Genomic DNA, 22,555 nt, shown 5'->3' with positions numbered 1-22,555 from the left:
GGTAGTTTTATGTACATAAGAACAAAGATTTGTGTTCTTACATTATTTATTTATTTATTTATTTTTAGTACGAAAGAGATCTCATTAATAATCAAGAAACTATATATTTTCAGCATCGAATAATAAATATGATACTAACCAGTTTCGTATATTAGTCTGCCATATTTCATCTACTAACCCCTTTGGCATATTAGTTTTCCATATTTCATAAAAATACACGGAGCATTGGGGACCTGATAGTATGGATGGAAATTCTTTTCATTGTTTCCTTTCCAAAAATTTGTTGTTGCCACGGAATCTAAGGGAAAAATTAAGCATAAGTGGTGGCTACAAAACTAACTTGGGCTGGGCGGCTGATCACTCTGTAAATGTACAAATTTTATCTCCTTTCTGAAGGTTGTCCAAGGATGTTAAGGGACACCATCATGAGATGTAATACATTCATTGAGAAGGAAATAATAAATGAGAAATAAATTTTTAACAATTTTACTTTGTTTAGAAAATGCGTAGGCCATTGTTATACTTGAGTCCTAAAATTTGTGCACCCCTCTAAAACCGGGGTGAACATTTCGGTCCTCCTAATTCGAGGATTTTTTTTTGGAAATCATCTTTTAACGATTTACTTTTAATACAATTTTTTTTCTCTATCTCCTTTTAATCTTGGTTATTCTCACAGTCATAATCAAATTGATCTACTCTGACGGTAGTAAGTATTAATCTCTTCAAGTTTATAAGAGACTTTTTTTTTCTTTCCTGGAATCTAATCCTACACTTTTGAATGTACATATATATTCATTTGGCGGTTTTGATACTTCTATGATATGGGTTCTTGTGATTGTTCTCTGTTAAACATAATTGTCATAAACATGTGTTTTGCAACAAAAAAACAACAACATAAGTTTCACAATTTTAATTACAGGGTTTTCACTTTTATATCACTTATGTTGATTCAATTAGTTTACATGACAGACGGTTAACTCATGCCTGGTACGACATTATGATGAAAGGGTCTTGAGTTCAAATTGGTTTGGTGCTCTGACTCTAAATCAGTTTAGATAGGAAAGAGAAATAAAAAGGAAAAAGGAGATGATAACTGTGATCTGAAATATATCGCATTGTTTCTTCTGTATTTAATCTAGTTTAGAATAAAAAAAGAACAGAAAAAGAAGAAGAAACACAAAACCGCAAACCACTAAAGTAAAAATTGACAAGTAGTAGATGACGGAATGTGCACCGATTTTAGAGGGATGCATAAATTTGGACTCATTATATTTCATTCCTTCCACACATTTGGGCCTGAGCTACATCAAGATAATAAATCCAAAACTGTGTTTCACAACCAACATGTTTTTCTCAGGCCTGTGTTTCACAACCAACTTAGCCCGCTTCTTCATAAGTTTTTTTATCCATAGATTTCACCACCAGTTTAATCTAATTCGGCAAATAAAACCGATATTGATGGATATGATACCAATTTAGACACATTACTTCATCTTATGGAAGCATCTGACATATACGATATCAATGATCAAGATTCAAAAAATAGCAAACAAAATGGTTTGAAACCATTATCAAGATGTCAATTTCTTTAGGAAATGTAAAATATTAGTATAGTTTTGATTCCTTGAGTTTTGAAATTTGTAAATTTAGTGCTGATTGTTTTTTTTTCTTTTTCATTTTCTGATATGTTAATCATAGTGTAATCAAAATTTCATAACAATGAAATTATGGGGCTTATTATGAAATTGTGAGGCGCTACCTTTTCCTTCAGATAAAAAGAAAAGAAAATTAGAGGCTTTATGTACATGATTTTCACATCCAATTTAACTTACTTTCTCAAATGTTTTTCGGACGTGGTTTTCACAACCAACTTAATTCACTTCCTCAAAAATTTTACTCGGGAGAAAATTTTATATTCAAGTCATAGCTTGTAGCATTGTTCAAGGAAACATCTTCTCACGCCACTGGAGATTCACAGCCTCCCAAAAGACTCGTGGTTTAGGCCGGACCTGCTCCGGAGGCATAGCGCCGATCAGGGCGGATGTGTATGGGCCCGTGTCCAGGCCCACGTCAAATTATTTCGGCTTATAGTCGATTCGACGCCCATTTATCTGGATTATCTGACTATTGTCGAGAAAAACCCTTCTCATCTCCTTCCCAACTGCAGAGATAAACCCTAGATTTTCGGTAAAAACCCTAGATCGTCGTCGGTAATGGCTGGTGAGCTTGGAAAACGATCAAGGAATACTTCTGGTAGTAGTTCTACTTCCGATTGTGTTGATTCTGATGTTCTCGGCGATTTTAACTTGGCCTTACTTTCTGAAGATCATGGAGGAAACGAGATGAACATCCCAATCTCAGATGCTCAGTTTGCAGAAAACTTATGGATTCAAGAAGCTCTTATGGCTTCGTTTCATAAGTTGAAACAAACTCAGATTATTAGGTCGGAAGTTAAAATCGAACCGGGTCTCTGCTGTGATGGAGCTTCGAGTGGCAATCCTGGTAATGCAGCAGGTGCAGGCAATATTGCAAGGGGACCTGATGGTAGTCTTCTGGGTGCGCAGAGTCTGGGCTTGGGAGTCGACAACACCATTTCAACTGCTGTTGCTATTAGCAAGAGAATGAAACAAGAGGCAATTGTAAAAGTGAAATTGGAAAAATTGGAATCAGCTGAAACTATTTGTGGAATTTGTAAAGAAATGAAAACAATGGGGGAGATGTTTATCAGATATGGTACTGCTACTACCAGTACCTGCACACATAGGTTTTGTTTTGAATGCTTGAGGAAACACATTGTGGCTAAGATTCAAGAGAATGAGATTGTTATCAGGTGTCCTGGATTTGAATGTCAGGAGATATTAGAACCTGGATTATGTCAAGGTTTGATCCCAAAAGAAGTTTTTGATCGATGGGGCGAGGCTATTTCGGGGTCTTTGTTTGCTGGATCAGTTGTAATTTACTGCCCTTTTGGTGATTGTAATGGGATGTTAGTTAATGATGGTGGAGAGGATGCAATTAGGGAGACTGAATGTATGCACTGTCGAAGATTGTTCTGTGCTCAGTGTAAAGTTCCATGGCATTCTGATACCAATTGTGTCGACTTTCAAAAGCTGGTTGGAGAAAATGGAGCTGGAGGTATTTAATGGTGAGTAACAACAAGAAGAGACAGTTCTATTAGTTCACTCTATAAATTGTCAATATGTACATGCGCTGCAAATTTCCTATTAACCCCAAGAATGTGTTAGTGCCTTGCTACCAGAACTTGGTATATATGTTCTTATTTTGATAATTAGGGTATTTATTAGCTTGGTTTCGTTTGATTTCTTCTGAAGTGACTGGTTCTTTTTGTGTAGTGGATGCTGTTCTTTACTTTCTTGTTTGATGCCTTTGTATACTTATCTTCTATATGTCTAGTGTTGTCTGATGCCTAATTTGGGTCTTCAAGTGGGGATTCTTGTCTGGTCCCCGTTTGAAGTTTCAAGCTTGCTATTTTTCATTCTCATTTTCATGTGTTGATACCGAAACTTGTGAAGTTAGCGTGGGGTACTATGCTTACGTATAGTACAATGCCTGTTTGTTGAGTGTTTTCCATGATGCCTGTGTGGTTTCAGTGATGTTGTTATACAGTACCTCACTGTCTTACAACTTAAAAGTAAGGCAGGGATCTTTAGAACGCTTGTTATTTAGGTGAAAAGATGGGAAACTTGTTCAGTATTATGCTTATGTATCAAACAATCTGAGGAGGTCTAGATTACTTTGGAAGGGGGAAATAACATCACTAAAAACACTGCAAACGAAAGTGGAATATCTCTTTGCAGCGGCAGCTATATAAGCCATCGAGGATACTCTCGGAGTCGGCCCTCCCTCAGAAGGAAAAAGCAGGTCCCTGGAGCAGCCAACTCAGAAAGCACAAAGCTAAACTGCTATTACACAACACACAACATATTATAATTCGTTACAGTCCCATCAGGCTGTGTTGTGTGTTGTCTTGTGAAACATCAGCTTGCAGACCAGAGAACAAAAAATAAAAGTGCTTTAGTCTCTAGCCTTCTTTTATAAGAGAAGAAATGCTGTTCGGCTTTATCATAAATAGTTCGCTGTTTCTTGGATGACCAAGAAACAAAAGAACTGCCCAGAAAAAAATGCAATAACCAGTTGTTGACCTCCTTGTATAAGAGCAGCACCCAGGTCCTAGCCCTATCAGAATCTGAGTATGCAGTCAATTTGCGAAGATCACCAGCTAACAGTAATTCCAGACTCAACAGAACCCTTCAAGTGTCGAAGTAATCCTTTCGACCAATTGAAAGTGAGTATCTGCTGGTGAATGCATGAATTGTGAAACATAGTTCACAGCAAAGCATGTCTGGTCTTGTTAATCTAAGATGCTGCAAAGCTCCAAGTATGCTTCTAAAGTGAGTAGAAGTCTTGACATTCTAGGCCCATGAACTGGTGTAGAACCAGCTAGAATTACAGCCAACCATCATTGCTTGATAATGTGATTGCATACCAGGTCTGCTAGTGTTTGCAAAAGTTTCTAAATCTAATCAAATGTTATCATTACCGGAAAATGAAAAAACGACTAAAAATTTATCAAATGTTGAATGAGGAAGTAGATAGAATGGAAAGCTCTCCAACAAGCTCATACGATTCTCTTCTCTACTATTTTTTTTTTCTTTTTCGTTTTTATTTATTTAGCTTCTATAATAGTATCCCCTTTTTCCTTTGATTGCACAACATATGTGTTGCCCAGAAAAAAGATGAAGAAAAATTATAAGAACACATTTATATCACTTTCTTTCCTTTTTATGAACATTCTAATAGAGAAAATACAAAATGCCTCTATACCCCAAAACAGAACAAAATTATACTGCTTTCTTTCCTTTGTTAGTTGCTCCCCCCCTTCTCTGAGATTGCTTCTGTTTGTCTTCGTATGTTTTTCTCTAACACTTTCACCCTTGAGCACCTCTGTTCTCCCTAATTTTCTTTCTTTATGATTTATAGATTTCTAATTCTTCCACCTCCTTTTTTGTCCGAAGGATTTACCTCCTTCGCTACCATTTCCGCTCTCTTTCTCTCTACCAAAACGCATAGCACTCACTCATTTCCAGTACTGTCTGGGTGGACCTGCAATGATATAAATGTAGCAAAACAAAATCATCAATATGGAATCCTTCAAAAGAAATATAACAATGATTCATGCAACTGCAATAAAAAGTGGCCTATCTTACCAGTAAATGTCTATCTTCTTTTTCTTTGAATGATACAGCTCTATGTTTCAACTCTCCTCTATTAGTAGTGAACTCATCCAGTAACTCAGCATCACAGAATTCTGGACCACTTTCCTCTCCAGATGTGTCCACCTCCTGATCACATGTTACATCAGATCAGATATAAATGTGAAAGATAAAAAAAAAAAAAAAAAAAAAAAAAAAAAAAAAAAAAAAAAACATGAGTAAGCCAGAAGTTCTGAAATTGGAAATCCTGCTATATCAGAAAATAGAGTGACCTGCAACCATAATGCAACTTCAGAACATCTAAGCCTACATAGCATTTATATATCTGCTTACTTATAAAACATGCTCGACTAACGGGAGCCTAACTGTTATATAAGATCACGAGTACAAGACATGCTCCTATCAATGACAAATTGACAATCTATTTAATAATTCAGCAATGCTACTTAACGGATCTTTAAGTGGTTCAAGCTAACTCTTTACCTTATACGAGAGACTGCGATTTCTTATTGGTGCACCAACAATTTCCTCATATTCAGCTGCATCTAATTCATATAGATGGTGCGGCTGAAACAACTTTGGGAGTAGATGCTCTCTTATGCTTATTAGTAGGAAGAATGGCAAAGGAAACAGTATTCCAGCTATTGGAATCCATGTTACCCCAAAGCATATCAAAAGATATACGAATTGGAGGATGGTAAACCTGGCCATGTGTTTAAACGGCACTGTCTCAACAAAAGAAGCATGAACCCCTTCTAAAATCCTGCTCAGCCACAATGATACAAACAAAAAAAGAAGCCATCAAACTTCTGTATAAATATTTAGATATTTCACTCTAATCATAGGTACCTTGCATAGTTGACAACTAAAAACAAATAACATTTGGTTCAGCATAACATCTAAGTAACCGAAAATCTACTTACTTGTACCGCCGACCAGGAGTGATGAAGAGCAGCAACATTCTTTCCCAGAATTGATTCCCAGGAAGACTGTCAATTGCCATGTAGGCGAAGTATCCCCAGAGTACTGATGTTGGTATCAACTTAATGACAGGCATCGCAAATACAGCACAGCCGACAAGAACAGATTGTAATAGATTGCTCAATCTCTGCTCATTAACCCGGACAGGCAAGTGTTGATCTATATGCTTTTCTGGATCAAATGTATTCTTGTCTCCATCATCAATTTTCAACACGGCCTCCTTCAGTCCTTTCAAGTCATTAACATCTGGAGTTGTCTGCACATAAATTTTCAAGTGTGGCATTAGCACATGCAGCTAACACAAGGTGTGAGCATGTTTGACAGGACAAAGTTCACCCTTATTGAAGGGACAGAAAAAAGACCAGTGCTAGTTGCAATACTAGAGCTAGAAGGCTAACACCTCTCCAAATGAGAGATATGTAAGATGGGGTTCAGTAGAGGAAATCATGGGTTTGAAAAATTGTGCATCACAAGATTGGCAAGTTAAATAACCTACAAATGTCTTCACGATAGTAAGATTACTTACTATTGGGGATTTGTCCATTTCAATGAACACTTCTTGCATCTTATCATAAATCTCAGAACCAGTTGCATGCTGACTTATGCTTTCTTTAGCACTCCTCACCATCTTCTTTCGAATCAACTATAAATAGCAAATGAAGTTGTTTTGGCATTTAAATTTAATTTACAGGAGCATCGTACTAGACAAGAAGACTGAATTCTTAACCCACCTGTCTTTTAAGAACCGCAAGGCTCTTGGTGTGCATAGGAGACTGTGGAAGCACACCATTTGAAGGAGGAATGCCAAGTAATCCGCATATCAGAACCTGAATGATGAATTCCAGATGAGATACAATAGAACTATTAAAATATGAACAAATCAATCGAGCAAAAGTAAAAAATAATAATAATATGAATCAATCGATGAACTAATCTGAATCTTGAAAAAAATGGATCGTACCATGAAACCGAGCAATAACATGTCATAGTGGTAAGCAGATGGTTTTTTAAGATTGAATTCCTTCTGCTGTGCCATTTGAGATGCAACACTGTGGTCAAAAAAGTATAGAGCAGCTACCATCACAGCTGGTATAATGGCAGCAAAAATGTACATGGGTGGGACTTTTCCCATATCCTGCAGTTTCGATAAATTACGTTAGCATTTCGTTTGACTTTAGATCCTTCAATAGTGTAATCAAATTGTATCCAAAAGAAAATAAAATCAAGTGGACAATAAATTGTATCTAAGAAACTACCTTGATTACTGTCCAATGATACAGCGATGCAGGTTCCCATGGGAGAGGAGTAAAAAGCCTTCGGGGAACTCCAGTTGGAACTTCCTTTGGAATAGTGAATGACATCGCTGTCCACACCAAAACCATGAAAGGAACCCCATAGTCTGCAATAAAGCTTCTGAGGAATCCTGCAAATAAAGTTCAGAACTGTTTTCAGATTCCAAGTACTTTAGATTTTACAAGTACTCTTAGAAGTACACTGTTAGATCAGTTGGATATTTTTCAAACCTGTTCCGTAACGCCAAGCCCTGGCCCTTCTGCTCTTTAAAGCAGTAAAGAGAAGTCCAAAGGTGAAGATTAGTCCCAGCAGTCCATTCGTATATAGCCACTGAAATTGATATCTTTCATCATTTGGATTTTCAGCCTTTGGAATTGCAAATTCACTAACCATTCCCTGTAATTCAAAGTGGGGAAAAAAATGAAAAGTTAACAAAATTTTTGTTCATTAAAGTCTCCATCTGTTTTGTTTTCCAAGATAGAACTACTATTAGTCTACCTTGATGGCCTCTTGAATGAAAAGAACAGTGATCAACATGCCGAAAAGCTCCCCAGCAATCCTTGTAAATCTAGTGATAATAGTGCAAGCATTGAATATTGCAAGGAGAAACAGCATAAGGGCTGTCCAGATACAGACCCTACATAAAAACATCACACATAAGATCCTTTTAGCTTTAACAATGGCTCTAGAAAAACGCCAAATTAAAAAAATGAAAATGTTAAAACTCTTGCTATTACCATCCAGCCCAAGCCACAAACAGTTTCGACCCTAAATCTTCCCTTTGTTTAGCGAAATTATAGAGATAAGTATACATGATAATGGTGGGCTCTGCAACTCCAAGAACTAGCATAGGTTGTCCACCAAGTATTGAATGTATTATACCACAAATAGCAGTTGAAGCTAGAGTCTCCACTGTGCTCAAGCTTCCATCTACAATAAAACAGCAAAAATCACCATATCAACTTACACAATTGCCTGAGTTTGTCAAGATAAGAACATGTATGAGTAGTGAACCCTATCCAAACCTGTTTCTCTACTCAATTGCTCTCCAAATGCAATCACAGGAAGTGCAGATGCAAAGAATATATAGGCTGTAGGAGCCAATATCCTGCAATTGAATAACCACCAAACAAATGTTAGTACAAAATTGAGAATTAGAAGTTACAAATTACATTCTAAGAGTAGATTTCATTCACCTAAATCCAGCTTTCAACCCATGAGTCCAATCATCTTTGTAACACAACTTTCTTCCTGCTATGTCATCTTTTATCCCTTTGAAAATGTTAAACATTGCTGTAACCAAAACACAAGAATCAAAAATTATTTAGATTCAGGAATTATGGAGTTTTTTACTACAAAACTTATCACTCTATTTTTCCATTAGCATTTGAAATTACTATATAAAATTTCTCATATATTCATCATATAACATTACCAGAAAACATTCCTCCTTGAAGAAGGGAAGAAAAAAAAAAAAAAACTGAGTAAGAAAAAATAAACATAACTTAATCAGATATGAATAACAGAAAAAACCTAGAGAAATTGTTGATAAAACCCCTGGAATGTGAGACTAGAATGACTGATTTCAGATCTATAAATCAAACAATCTTCTTCAATTAGTCCGAAATAGAATTTGATAACATGCGTAGAAATCATTCTGATACATTCATGCATGACAAAACTCCATTAATGATCCTCCAGTCAACAAAAAAAAAATCAAATCAAAATTTCAACCGCCATGCATGAAGAAACTCAAATCAAATCCATGTGATTCCAAACAAAACAAAAAATCAAAACCATTTTTTTTAAATCTAAGAAAATCCAAATGTTACACTAACAGAGATTGAAGAAACCATTGAAAAAAAAGACTGAAAATCTTCTGAAACCAGAGGAAAACAGAGAGATGATGAGGATGATTAGAAACAGAGACTTACGATAATTCTAGAATTATCCAACCAACAATGGCAGAGAATCGAAGAACACACCACGCAGTTGCAGAGACGAAAATGAGGCGGTGGTTTTCAGAGAAAAAGGGAAGAAGAAATTTCGTTCAGCCGCTCTCACGGGTGAAAGCGGGAGAACGAAACAGAGAGAAAGAAGAAAGAGAGACTAGGGAAGAACGGAAAGACAAACCCTCTCTCCTTAAAAAACCGCGAAATTCACGGTGGACCCCTCCAACAGCTGACACGCGGTGTTCCTTAATTGGGTACTCTTTTGTTCAGCCCAGAATTCGATTTTCGAGGGTTTTAATGTTGAATTTGGTTTTCTTCGTTATTGCCGAAGATTACACAGGATACTGGCAGGCTCTCTAATTATTACCACCGCGTTTTAATAAAATAATAATAATATTATTGGATGGATGGATATTATTACGTGAAACTAGTTGGAAGCCTAACAAGCTAAGCTCAAACGACATACTATTATATTAATTCAACAGGTTGCTGTGCTAATATACCAGCGAGCCTCATGAATAATCTAGCCAAGGAAACTGAAACGGCGGGAGGGGGCTGAGATTGTGTCACAAAGGGGATAAACTAACACTACATTCCATGTTAATTCCTGCAATATTATGCTATTTGGGGACTCGAATCTGTGACTTCCTGGAGCGCATTAATAATAAAACAAAAAACAAAAAACAAAAATCATTTTTTTTAATTTTAAAATTATTTTCACCGCTGTAAACACCCTTTTGACAGCTTCTGCATTTTTATTTTTATTTTTCGCAGGCCTGCCTTCTTCATTAAGGTAATGCGAGTCCCCTTGTGGATGTCTTTTTCCCAAGAAAAATAATATTTCTTTCAGAATGAAAAATGCAATCGTAATCTTAAACTTGTTATGGCACTTTACGCGCTAAAGGACCTTAAATTGAATTCATAATCGTAAATTTTTATTTTCTTGGCAAAACGGCTTTTTTCTTTGCAAAAATCTTTTCGCTTGTTTACACCATAATAATAGTAGTATAGAAGTGATGGTTTTTTGGTTTGTATCTTTTATTTAGTTGTTGTGTCAAAATCGAGCCTAATATTAATATTCAAGAATAGTACAGCGGTTCTTGACCCCAAGGCAGATCTTTTTCTTGATTTTTGATGATTTAACCAAAAGCAATTTTTTTTAGTTGTCCTTATTTGATCACTTGTTTTGTAAAATCAATATCAATTGAGGGTCATTGGTACGCAACAACATTTTCTTCATCAAAGGTAAAAAAAGGTAAAAAAAAAATCAAACATGAAAATCGACTCAGGTTGTTCGAGCATTTTTAAATCTAGTACCATCATAATTTATAACCAACGGATTACTAAGTAATTAAGACAATGCTAATATTTGTACAAGCTACAGGGTTCTAAAGTGATTTTCTAAGCGATCATTTTAATTGCTAACAACAGTACTTTTGAGGTTCAAAAAGAGAAGGAGAGGATATTTTGAGCTAGGCAGGAACTAACCACGACAAACATGTACATAAAGTGTATATTTTGTTGTGAGAACAAAATCTCAACTGGATTCGGAATGTTCTAATCTATTTCTATTGTTTATTAGTAAAGAAAGAAAAAAACATTGAAACCAAAACGGCGGCAGCTAGTTAGATCGGCTAACTTTCCCTTTGACGGTACAAAACGCGTCTCAATTGTAGGCAGAGAAAAACAAAAAGATGAAATATGAGGGTGCATGTAAGGGTCATGTCGTCATGAACCTGACCGTAAGACGAGTCAACAAATAATACAAAGTCGACCTTATTTGAGTACGAAGATTTCCATGCAAGTGCTATGATTTTCTGTCCTATCATTTTCAATGACCGTTCATACGAACATGTTAAAGAGCGGGTACCTGCATACCCATTCAGTTCACATAAGAATAGGGGAATAGCACCACATGGCCGTAACTAAGACCAGTTTCTATGGGATGAACAAATTCAGAGTTTGTTCATTTTGCTCCCACCATGGCATGAACAAACATGAAAAATGGATGTTCAAAGCATCAAATCTGTTGGTTTGAACATTGAGTCGGAACAACAAGCGCGCGCTTGAGAGACCGACGCGCGATCTTGCCAAAAACGCTTGCGTCTGAAGGATGAGCGTTGGCGTTGGAAGAAAAAACGCCTCCCCCTGCTTTTGTCTCTCCAAAACCCGGGTATTATAATTATGGTTTATTTTTTATTATTTGTTTTGTTAGTTAAATATTTCGTGGGACCCAACTCTTATTAGTTTATATAAATAAAATCATTAGTGGGACCCAACTCTTATTAGTTTATGTTAATAAAATCAATAGGGACCCTAAAATATCAGATTTGTTCATTTTGCCTTGTTTCTCATAGTGGAGAATGCGGTTTGTTCATCCACGTGGCTCAACAAATTTTTATTTTTGTTCATTGCCATAGGAACTGCTCTAACTATGCAAAATATCAGATACCATCCCCAAATTTATTTATTTATTTTATTGTCGACTTTCTTGAGAACAAAATCTCTATTCGATCCTAAAGATTCTTATTTTCTAATTTGTTTTTATTTCTGTAAAAAAATATAGCTAGTTAGATTAATACGAGTAATGAATAGATCGCCTAACTTTCCTTCGACAACACAAAACACGTATAAAGTTATTTTCACCGGAACCTTTATATAGCGCCAATCATAATAGTGCATTATTTCCTTTAGCTATAGCTTAATAGAAACTAAGTGAAAGGCGATGAAGATGCAACTCACCACGGGTGAGGGACATTCTTTAGATTCCCAGACCGTCAAACTTTTTTTTACGTATAAACCACTTTCTCACATAAATGGGTGGCCGTGTTCATTAGAGACTAGCAGGGGGCACTTTTGGGCCCCACTATTGAGAAAGATGTGAGAGCAGTGGTTTCTCTGAGGGTTTTTTCACGGTCTGTGAAGAATTTTTGTTTATTTATGGGTGAAAAAGATTTAAGAGAATGGAGATATGAAATAAATAATTTTAATAAAATAAAAGAGTTAAAAGTAAAAAATTATGAGTAGATTGAAAATTTAGAAACATAAATTAAGTATTTGTTTAAAATCACACGGAAACTTAATTTCCGTAAAGTAATTTTTCAAACAGAAACTACGCTTCCGTGTGATTTTCCTTGGCTTAAAGGGGTATCCGATTTGACCAACTCTTTAGAATACCGGAAGTATTTCGCCACGTTAAAGCGAAATGATAGAACATAGTTGCTGGATTCCGCTACAATCAAGATATAGCGAAGACAAATTCAATACCATTGCAATTGGCATAAGAATAATCTTGGGACCAAGAATAACGAAACCTCCACATAGAATACTCTAATAAGGGAAATTTTAATAAAATAAACAAAAAAGATAAGTACAATTTTTTAAAATTATTTTTAACGCTCTGTACACCCTTTGACAGTTTCTGCAAAAATATTTTCAGGTCTGCTGCCTTCTGAAGAAACTGCAAATCATCTTCTTCTTCATTGTAAGGTGGCTTACAAGTTGTGGTTAAACTTAATTCCATCTGGTTGGTGTTGGATAACTCCACAATCTTTGTATGATTTAGCCCATGATTGGCAACAAATGTACCAAAATTCAAATACAATGTACTGGAATATGATACCTGCAGCCATAGTTTTGGTTATCTGGGGAGAACGGAATGCGCGCACTTTTGAGAAAAAACACATCTTCAAAACCGACATGTATTTAACCATTAAAGCCAAATCATTAGTGATTGCTTGGGCATTTGCTTTTGTCCAATCACAACGTCTCAGCAGGTAATAATTGGGATGCGATTTTTTACTAAGTGTAATTTTGCTTTCTCATTTTTTCTTTGCTACTCCTTGTTACTTGTAGCTTTTTTTGTACATTCTACTTTTTAATAAAACCTATCTCTTTATATTGGTTAGAGCATTGCTCGGTCGAACTCGCAAGCGTTGCTATCTCAAGCTTGTTTGTCAAATCTAGTTGTCAAAACTATATGTCTTGATTTCTATTCTACTTATAGCTAAAGTCTCGGACTAGGATAGTTAAGTGTAGTTGAGCTCCAGACTCCACCGTGATCATCATATGAAGACGAAGAACTACTCAAGGAACTAGTGGAACTTCATCGACTAAAAGGTATATGGAGACTTGAACTTATCTATCTCTCAAAAGTATATCTACTCTGTCTCCTACTCTTGAGACAAAAGTCGTATAAGTATATAGATTTCAATTATACACATTTGTTATTTCGAGCCGAGTTTAACTCGCCTATCTATTTCTCGAAATATGTGTTGGTAAGCTTTCGCTTTAGCCAAGTTCATCTTAACTCATGACAAAAGTCATCTTGACATTTCAATATCTTGAAAATCGCTTTAATGAAAAATAGTTTGTGAATAACAACTATATAACATCCTCTAAGAATGTTTCAATGATTGAGATTATGTAACCATCTTTGGATATAAGCATATATAGTGTGTTTGCACATTAATGTATAAATCCATGAACCGGGAACCAAGTGTAGGAATATGTGTGTGTACGAAATTGGTGAAGGAGACAGGTTAAGTATGCGTACCCGTACGCATACTGGCGGAAGTTCACGTCCGTGAACATCTGCTGAGTTTTTAAATTGACAAACTCTTAACCAGTCACCTTAAGTATGCGTACCCGTACGCATACTGACGGAAGTTTTCTACTCGAGAATTTCTGCTGAGTTTGGAAACCAAAACCAACTCAAATCCGGTTGCTTAGGTACGCATACCCGTACGCATACTTAAGCTGGTTACTTTATCAAATCGCTCAGTTCATGAACTTAAACATTTAAATTATAAGGAATGCAATCTTTGCAATCCGTGGCTAGAATGTTCATGAATCGATTCAAGTGAATCAAACCGATTTTGTTTCAATTGTGTCTTCCAAAAGATCCAAGCAATTGAACAACTCTTTAACTAGTTCTTTTGAAGTCATTAGAACTAGTTGTAGTGAAGATGATCAATATGGTTGATATGAAAGTGCTCATATGGCTAACCATTTGGTTAACTGTTGTGAACCAACTAAGTGTACACGTTTAGGTACGGTTACTCAAACCTAAATGAAATACATTTCATTTGTGTATGACAAGCTAAGATTCGATCTAACGGTTGAAATATATTATCTTGAATCTAATCAGGTTTTCATCTAACGATGGATATTGAATGCTTTGTTACTAAGCTAACATTGATTGCAAATCCTGATTTGAAAACTATATAAAGGAGAACTCTAGCAACTGGGAAACCTAATCCCCACACCTCCTGTGTGATACTAGTTGTGTTAGCTATAGTCGATTCTCCTTTAACCTTAGGTTTCTTCTCGAGACCCTGTAGGTTAACGACTTAAAGACTTCACTGGGATTGTGAAGCCAGGCCGGACTACTTTTCTTGTAGTTGTGTGATCTGATTTTGTTGTATTCATTGTACGAGTACAATCGTAAGATTGGCTTGAGATTGATATCTCCGATAGGCAAGATAGAAAAGAAGTCACAAACATCTTCGTCTCATCGTTTGTGATTCTGCAATATCTTGTTTCGCTAGTCGATTAAGATTATTGTGAGGTGATCGATAATTCTAGGCTGTTCTTCGGGAATATAAGCCCGGGTTATCGATTGGTTCCTGTTCACCTTGAATTATCAAAAGACGGAATAAAACTCGTAGGTATTTCTGTGGGAGTCAGATTTATCTATTATCGTAGACATTTCTGTGTGATACAGATTGTTTATTAAAGTCTTCGACTTTGGGTCGTAGCAACTCTTAGTTGTTGGTGAGATCAGCTATGGGAATCAAGTGCTTAGTATCCTGCTGGGATCATAGACACAAGGAGCACAACTGTACCTTGGATCAGTGTGAGATTGATTGGGGTTCAACTACAGTCCAGACCGAAGTTAGTTTGTAGTAGGCTAGTGTCTGTAGCGGCTTAATACAGTGTGGTGTTCAACCTGGACTAGGTCCCGGGATTTTTCTGCATTTGCGGTTTCCTCGTTAACAAAACTTCTGGTGTCTGTGTTATTTCTTTTTCGCATTATATTTTGTGATATAATAGAAATATCACAGGCTATGCGTTGAATCAATCAATTGGTAAATCCAACCTTTGGTTGTTGATTGAAATTGATTGATCCATGGATATTGGTCTTTGGTACCATCCAAGTTATTTCTCTTGTATTTAATTAGACTCGCAGATTTCTATTTGCTTGAGTAAGGATTAAATCAAGAGATTGAGATATAAACTCTTTGATATACTTTTTTATTAAGATTGAGTTTGACTGTGTAGTTGATTCTCTTAAAAGTATATTGGAGTTAGTCCATACAGATTGCTAATCGAAATATTGGATGAGGTTATTAAACCCCGCATTTTCACTATTTTTTCCCAAGAATGTAGTCTCCTTGTGAATGTCTTTTTCCCAAGGAAAACATTTCTAGTCTCAGAATGAAAAATACAATCATAATCTTGAACTTGTTATGGCACTTCACGCGCTAAAGGACCTTTAAACTGAATTCATAATTGTGTCATTCTTTTTCTAGGCAAAAAGGCTTTTTTCTTTGCAAAAATCTTTTCACTTGTTTACACTGTAATCTTTTTCTTGATTATACTGTAATCTTTTTCTTGATTTTTGATGATTAAACCGAAAGGCATAGATTTTTTTTATCAAAAATTTATCGATAAAGGCAAAGAAAAGAAGACGAATTGCAACGAGTCAACAAATAATCCAAACCCAAACTAATATGAGTAGAGCTAAGATTTTCTATACAAATGTGCAAGTACATACTATGATTTGCTAGCAACAGTGCACTATTGAGAGTAACCAGATATATTTTCAGCTAGCACCACATGGCAGGAACTAAGTAAGCAAAACACATATATACTAATACGATCCCCAAATTACATTTTTCTATATAAATTATGCTATAAAATATCTACTTCCTAGAGACCAAATTGCTTTCTTGAAACGGCGGTAGATAGCTAGCTAGATTACACAGCTTTGCTTTAACATTACTACTAATCAAAAAGGGTTAGGCAGCACATGCAATGCTCTTCTCTTAATCAAAACCATTAGTTACCGGTGAAGAAGAAAGAATGTCTACCATTCATTTTTCAATTTTAAAGGATAAATATGTAGACGTACTTGCTCCAAATATTCCTATGTTTTTCTGTTGTTTTTATTTTTCATTGCACGAGACAGTATTTGTGCTATGCATCGGGATGACGACGTGACGTATTTTTGTTATTTTTTTATTGTTCTCTTAAAAATTGTTTTTGTGTAAATGAACTTTGCTCATTCTAAAACCGTGCAGCCAAATACCATCATCGTAACAACTAACAAATATATTTGCCTAAAAAAAGAAAACAAATATATTTTTGGATCATGCATAAGGTTTATGTGATCGTCTTAATGAATTGTTCATAGGAAACATATGAACAATTCCAAATGAAGAATTATCCCAAATACTTGTAATGTAGACATCATACGCATCTTAGGAAAATGTGCACTGTCACGCGTAATTAGTTAGGAGGTAGAATTTTTTGGTGTGTACAATGGTTTGGGGTCAATTTCATCACAAGGCGCCGAACACAACTTGCAAAAACAGTACAATTTAGGACTAAGAACTTGTTTGTTTGCAGCTGATTCGGCGTCTGAATCTGAGTCAACCCCTGATTCGGACCGAGTCAGCAGTCAGACCGTTTGTTTTCCATTTTAAGTCAGATCTGACTCGACCTCTGACTCAGACATAACTCTTGACTCGGACTCATTTGAGTCAGGTAACAAAATACCCCTGACTCATGGGATCAAACCACTGACTCACTTATTTCCGAGTCAGATGAGTCAGATCTGACTCCAAACAAACATATCGACTCAGATCCAGATGAGTCAGGTGATTTCACTCAGATCCAGATGATTCAGATCCAGACGACTCAGATGAGTCAGGAGTAAACAAATATGGTGTAAGTTTATTTGATGCTTATCGTAGATGACAAATTTTTTAGTATAGCTAGATTGATATTTGATTGACAAAATTATACCATCTCGTCTACTAAAGTACAAAAATATCCGTTATCTTTCACTAATACAAGTAGAAAGCCAAAAGAAATAGACTGTTGGCAGAGAAGTAAACCATAAATTCTTTTGACGATAATAGTACACAACAACTCAAGTGTTAAAGAGTCGACAGCAGTACACAGGGCTGCACACAAACCGCACCGAACACGCACTTACCGCACCGAAACCGTACCGAACCGATGATCCAACAGTCGGTCACGGTTTTCATTTTAATAATCGTTAGATTTACGGTTCGGTGAACGGTTCCACCCATAACCGCACACTAACCGACCGAACAACCGATTAGTAGGGACCGTCGATTAGCTTTTATCCTGATTAATACTAGCCGTCTAGATTAAAGCCTCCACCATATATATTTTGGCAACCCTAATCTCTTCGTCATTTTCTCTTCTTCGTTTCTCTTTCTCTTTCTCTCCCTCTTCATTTTCTCTTCAGCCTTCACTTGAATCACCTCAGTCGCCTCCACCACCAGTAGACAACAGACCACCACCACCTCCATCAAGAGCACCACCACCTCTATGGCTCTATCTAGTAAGTAAATAGGTCACGGGTTTCAGTTGATTTGTTTGTTTTTCAATTTCTAGGTTTTTTTTTTAAAATTATTCTTCTGTTAGGACTTAGGGTTTCTTTTATCGAAATCGTTTGCTTGTTGTTTTGTGTTTATCAATCAATTTCTTTTGTCAAATCTTATTTTTCTGATTACAGTCATGGGTTTTTTATTTTAGGTTTTGGTTGAGTTAAGGGGAGGAACTCAAGGAAGGAGTCTGAAAGATTTCTTAAGGAAGGAGTCTGATTACATGTAACCTATCTCTCTTGTTCAATCTTCATTTTGACTTGTTCTGGTTTTGATGTAAAATATTTTGAAAAAGGTTTGTTGATTAATGAAGTGATTTATGATTTGTGACTGTGTGAAAAAGGGTTTAATTTTTGCTTAAGATTTTGCTTGTGTAATTTTTTGTGTCTAAAGATAAAGATGTATCTAAACATACTCTATAAGGTCTGTTCATACTTGACACTTCAAATCAAACTGATGAGTTTATTAGGTAGGCTTCTGATTTGTCTTTCTTTTTGAATTTGGGTATAACTCCATTAAACCCTTATTAGGGGAGTTTCTAGCTCTAAGTGGAGTGTATCTTAGGAGTTAGGATAACTGTTTAGGTTTATTTAAAGCCTACCCTGTGCCACAACTTTATTTTTGTTTTCAAGTTTTACATAGAAAATTCCTTAGAGCATATGAACTGTTTTATTTAGTTATGTAACAAATGACTATCACTTTTATTCTCTCCTATTACATCCAAGGTTCGTTTTTGGTTCATTTTTCTAGTTGACATCTATGTATAATCTTAAGCAGTGACACAGGACCAGCATAGAACTGTTTTGTTTGCTTTTAATTAAAATTATGTTAGATGGCAGACAATGTCACTCACATGAAGTGCAGTTTCATTATCAAGTTCAGAATCAAAACTAACTTGCTTGTTTTAAGAAATATGTGTGCTTGTATTAAGAAGTAAGAACTAACTTGTTTACCTTTGGCAGGGTAATGATTGGATCAAGTTCAGCTTCATTATCAAGCTGCAAGATGGCAAATGCATCTCCCTTTCCATCCACTGCAGCTGGTTCTACTGATGTGACACTATCTATAACACCTCAAGTTGATGCTACTCAAGAAACACAAGCTACACAGTAGGCTACACCTACACAGGACCCTGCACCTGAAGTTGTACCTAAGAAGAAGGGGAAAACTAGATCAAAAGTTTGGAATGACTTTACAAGGATCAGCGAAGAAAAAGCACAGTGTAAGCATTGTCACAAGAAATTGCAAGCACATAGTAGAGGAAATGGAACTTCCAGCATGAAGACACATTTAGCCACATGTCCAGAGAATCCCAACAAGAATCTCAAGGGACAAAAGAGTTTGGTGTTTCCACCACCAAGGCCTGGACAGTCATCACAGCTGGTTGCTGTAAGTTATGACAAAGATATGTGTAGAAGAAGATTGACTGAGTTTGTCGTCATAGATGAACTGCCATTTAGAATTGTAGAAGGAGAAGGGTTTAGAAGATATAGTGAACAGCTTGAACCTAGATTCAAGGTGCCAAGCAGGATGACCATTTACAGAGATCTTTTAATTATGTACAAAGATGAGAAAGAGAAGTTGAAGAAATACTTCAAAGAAAGTAAACAAAGAGTCTCTCTTACAACTGATACATGGACCTCTCCAAACAACTTCAATTATATGTGTGTGACAGTGCACTTTATTGATATCCATTGGAAACTTCAAAAAAGGATCATCCTGTTTTGCTTGATCAAGGGTCATACTGGAGAGGAGATTGGGAAAATGCTTGAGAAATGTTTGTTGGATTGGGGTCTAGAAGATCTTTTTGGTGTGACTTTGGACAATGTCAGTGCAAATACTGTCGCAATTGAGTATCTTCAAACCAGTGTCATCAATTGGACAGGAGCAGTAGTGAGAGCTCAATACATGCAGGTATGATTACTTTTCTTAGCTCTATTGCTATGTTTATTTTGTACTTCTTTGTGCTTGTTACTGATTTTTTGATGATATTTCCTTGTTCCATTATTATCAGGTAAGGTGTGTTGCGCATGTTCTTGCGCTTGTAGTCAAAGATGCTGTGTTGTTGTATCACAAGTCAGTTGGAAGGATCAGATCAGTTATCAAGTTTGTTACCGGTTCTCCCTCTAGGTTGGCCAAATTCAAAGAATGTGCTGCTCTCGAGAAGATTGATTGCAAGAAGCTGGTTTTCCTTGATGTGAAGACCAGGTGGAATGCTACGTATCTGATGCTTGAAGCTGCCATTCCATATGAAAAGGTATTTAAGAGGTTAGAAAGGGAGGACAAGAACTTTCGTTCTAAGTATATTTTCAAAGAATCTCAAAGTGAAGCTTTACCTAATACCGATGATGATACTGTTGTAATTGATAATGAAGATTATTATCTTAGTTCATCTAGTGAATCTGAATGTGAGGTAGATGTGTCTAGAAAGAATAATATTAAGAAAAAGAACAAGCCCCGTCATCATGCTCCCTATGCTGCAGACTGGTCATATGCTAGGTGTCTTGTTAAGTGTTTAAAAATCTTCTTTGATGTTACTGTTAAGTTCTCGGCTTCAGTTCAGGTTACTTCACATGAATTTCTATCGCAGTTGGCATTGATCCATGAACAGTTGGTTCGTCTTAGAGCTATAGGAAACCGAGATCCTCATATTTCTAGGATGGCAGAAATAATGTTTCGGAAGTATAACGCATATTTGGGGGATTATGAAGATATGAACTCTGTTATGTATTTTGCTAAGTTGTTTGATCCTCGGGAGAAATAATCTGGTTTGAAATTTGATCTGGAATGTTTGTATAAGCAAGATGATTTCAGGGTTACAACTGTTTTGAAGGCTGTGAAACAAGATATGGGAAGACTTTATGATGAGTACACCAGCATGTATTCAAATGCCAATGCAGAGGAAGGTGAAATCATTACTTACTATTGATTATCATTAGTTCATTACTTAATATTGCTTATCTGCTTTTTATCATTACTTACTATTGATTTTTCTGATGTCTTAGGTATTGGGTCAACAGCTGCTGCTGGTGTTGATGACATGGTTGTTTCTGTGCAAGAAGAGAACATTGAGGATATGCTTGAATCAAGGAAGAAAAGGCGAAGAATGAATGTTCATAGTACTCATCCAAAGTCAGAACTTGAAAGGTATTTGCTTGATGACTGTGAAGCGTCTACCAGGGAGTTTGATATTCTGGCATGGTGGCAGGCTAATAGTACCAAGTACAAGGTGCTATCACTTATGGCGAAGGATATTTTGGCAATACCAGTGTCTTATGTTGCATCAGAATATGCATTCAGTACCAGAAAGCGCATTCTTACCCCATGGAGAAGCTCGCTATCTTCCAGGACAGTTGAAGCACTTCTCTGTACGCAAAGCTGGTTGCAGAAACCTATCTCTCTTGATTTTCTGTGTGACTATGTACCAGATGACAATTCCAACATTGAAGATGGTAATAGAATCTCTTCTCTTTTGACTTGAAATTTGAATGAATGTTATCTTCTTTTATCTGTTAGTTTTTATACCTTTTATCATTGGACTTCATTGAATATATTTGAATATTTCTTCTTTGCATTCTTGTTGCATATATTTTGGGAAAGGATGAAGATTAAGGGGATGATTGGCTTGAGAGATGGATGGACTGCAATCTTTTACTGGTCTGCTACTTGAGAAATGAAGATCAAATGGATGACTCTTTTTCTTTTACTAGCAACTCTTTATGCTACTTGCTTTTTAACTTTGGTTTCATCAGACTTTTTGGTTAATCTTTAGACTTAAGACTTTGGTCAATTTGTTTGTGAACTTCAACTCTATTTTTATTCTCTAGACTATGGTTTTCTTGTCAAGACTTAAGTATGAAATGTAGTATCAGTTTATTAGAATTTCAAAATGTATTTATGTACAGGTGCAGGGTATAGGTGAAAACCGAACCGAACCGAACCGTAACCGAATAGTATCGGTGCGGTTAAAAACCGAACCGAATACTAAACAGTTCGGCTGCAGTTTTAATTGTGATGACCGCACCGAACACAGTTAGGTGAACGGTTTTAGCTATAACCGCACCGAACCGAACCGTGTGCAGGCCTAGCAGTACAAGCCAGGATATATTGGTTGGTCCCGAATTACAAAAAATATTATGAGAGAACCTGCATCTTCCGAGCAAAAACCGTGCCATGCATGTCAAAGGGCAAGTTATCACAAGCTTCTCATTGCATGTCAAAGGGCAAGTTATCACCAGCTTCTCATTTCTTATCACACTTATTAGTGCCATATATAAATAATAACAAAGTTTATACAGATCGAAGTTTATACTATCAAAAATCCGGTAAGAGATATAAAGGTGGTCTGGGGAATGAAACTAGCATTTGGATTAGAAGTGATATGATTTAAAAAAAATGTATTTTTTCTCGTATAGAAATTTCCCTGATCAGTTTGGAAACCTGATCCTTGACG

The 22,555-nt window shown here is 36.2% G+C and overlaps 2 protein-coding genes across 2 annotated transcripts; one reads left to right on the top strand and one right to left on the bottom strand.

Annotated features, from left to right (window-relative positions):
* Positions 1-2,213: 2,213 nt before the first annotated feature.
* LOC113340835 lies at positions 2,214-3,143 on the top strand. The gene has a single exon (XM_026585895.1). It carries the CDS (start codon positions 2,214-2,216, stop codon positions 3,141-3,143), a length of 930 nt encoding a protein of 309 aa, XP_026441680.1.
* A 1,543-nt stretch (positions 3,144-4,686) lies between these two features.
* Positions 4,687-9,615, bottom strand: LOC113340989 (boron transporter 4-like). The gene is made up of 14 exons (XM_026586031.1): positions 9,443-9,615; positions 8,705-8,801; positions 8,534-8,616; positions 8,246-8,438; positions 8,007-8,145; positions 7,739-7,904; positions 7,472-7,638; positions 7,177-7,350; positions 6,947-7,042; positions 6,742-6,858; positions 6,158-6,471; positions 5,718-5,997; positions 5,229-5,363; positions 4,687-5,124 (listed from the first exon to the last, which is right to left on the bottom strand). Exons 2-14 carry the CDS (start codon positions 8,797-8,799, stop codon positions 5,095-5,097), a joined length of 1,989 nt encoding a protein of 662 aa, XP_026441816.1. The 5' UTR covers positions 8,800-8,801; positions 9,443-9,615; the 3' UTR covers positions 4,687-5,094.
* Between the last annotated feature and the right edge of the window lie 12,940 nt (positions 9,616-22,555).

This window comes from Papaver somniferum, unplaced genomic scaffold (genome assembly GCF_003573695.1).
Source record: "Papaver somniferum cultivar HN1 unplaced genomic scaffold, ASM357369v1 unplaced-scaffold_24, whole genome shotgun sequence".
NCBI lineage: Eukaryota > Viridiplantae > Streptophyta > Magnoliopsida > Ranunculales > Papaveraceae > Papaver > Papaver somniferum.
The sequence above is the reverse complement of the archived record's forward strand: the minus strand, read 5'-3'. Positions and strand labels throughout refer to the sequence as shown.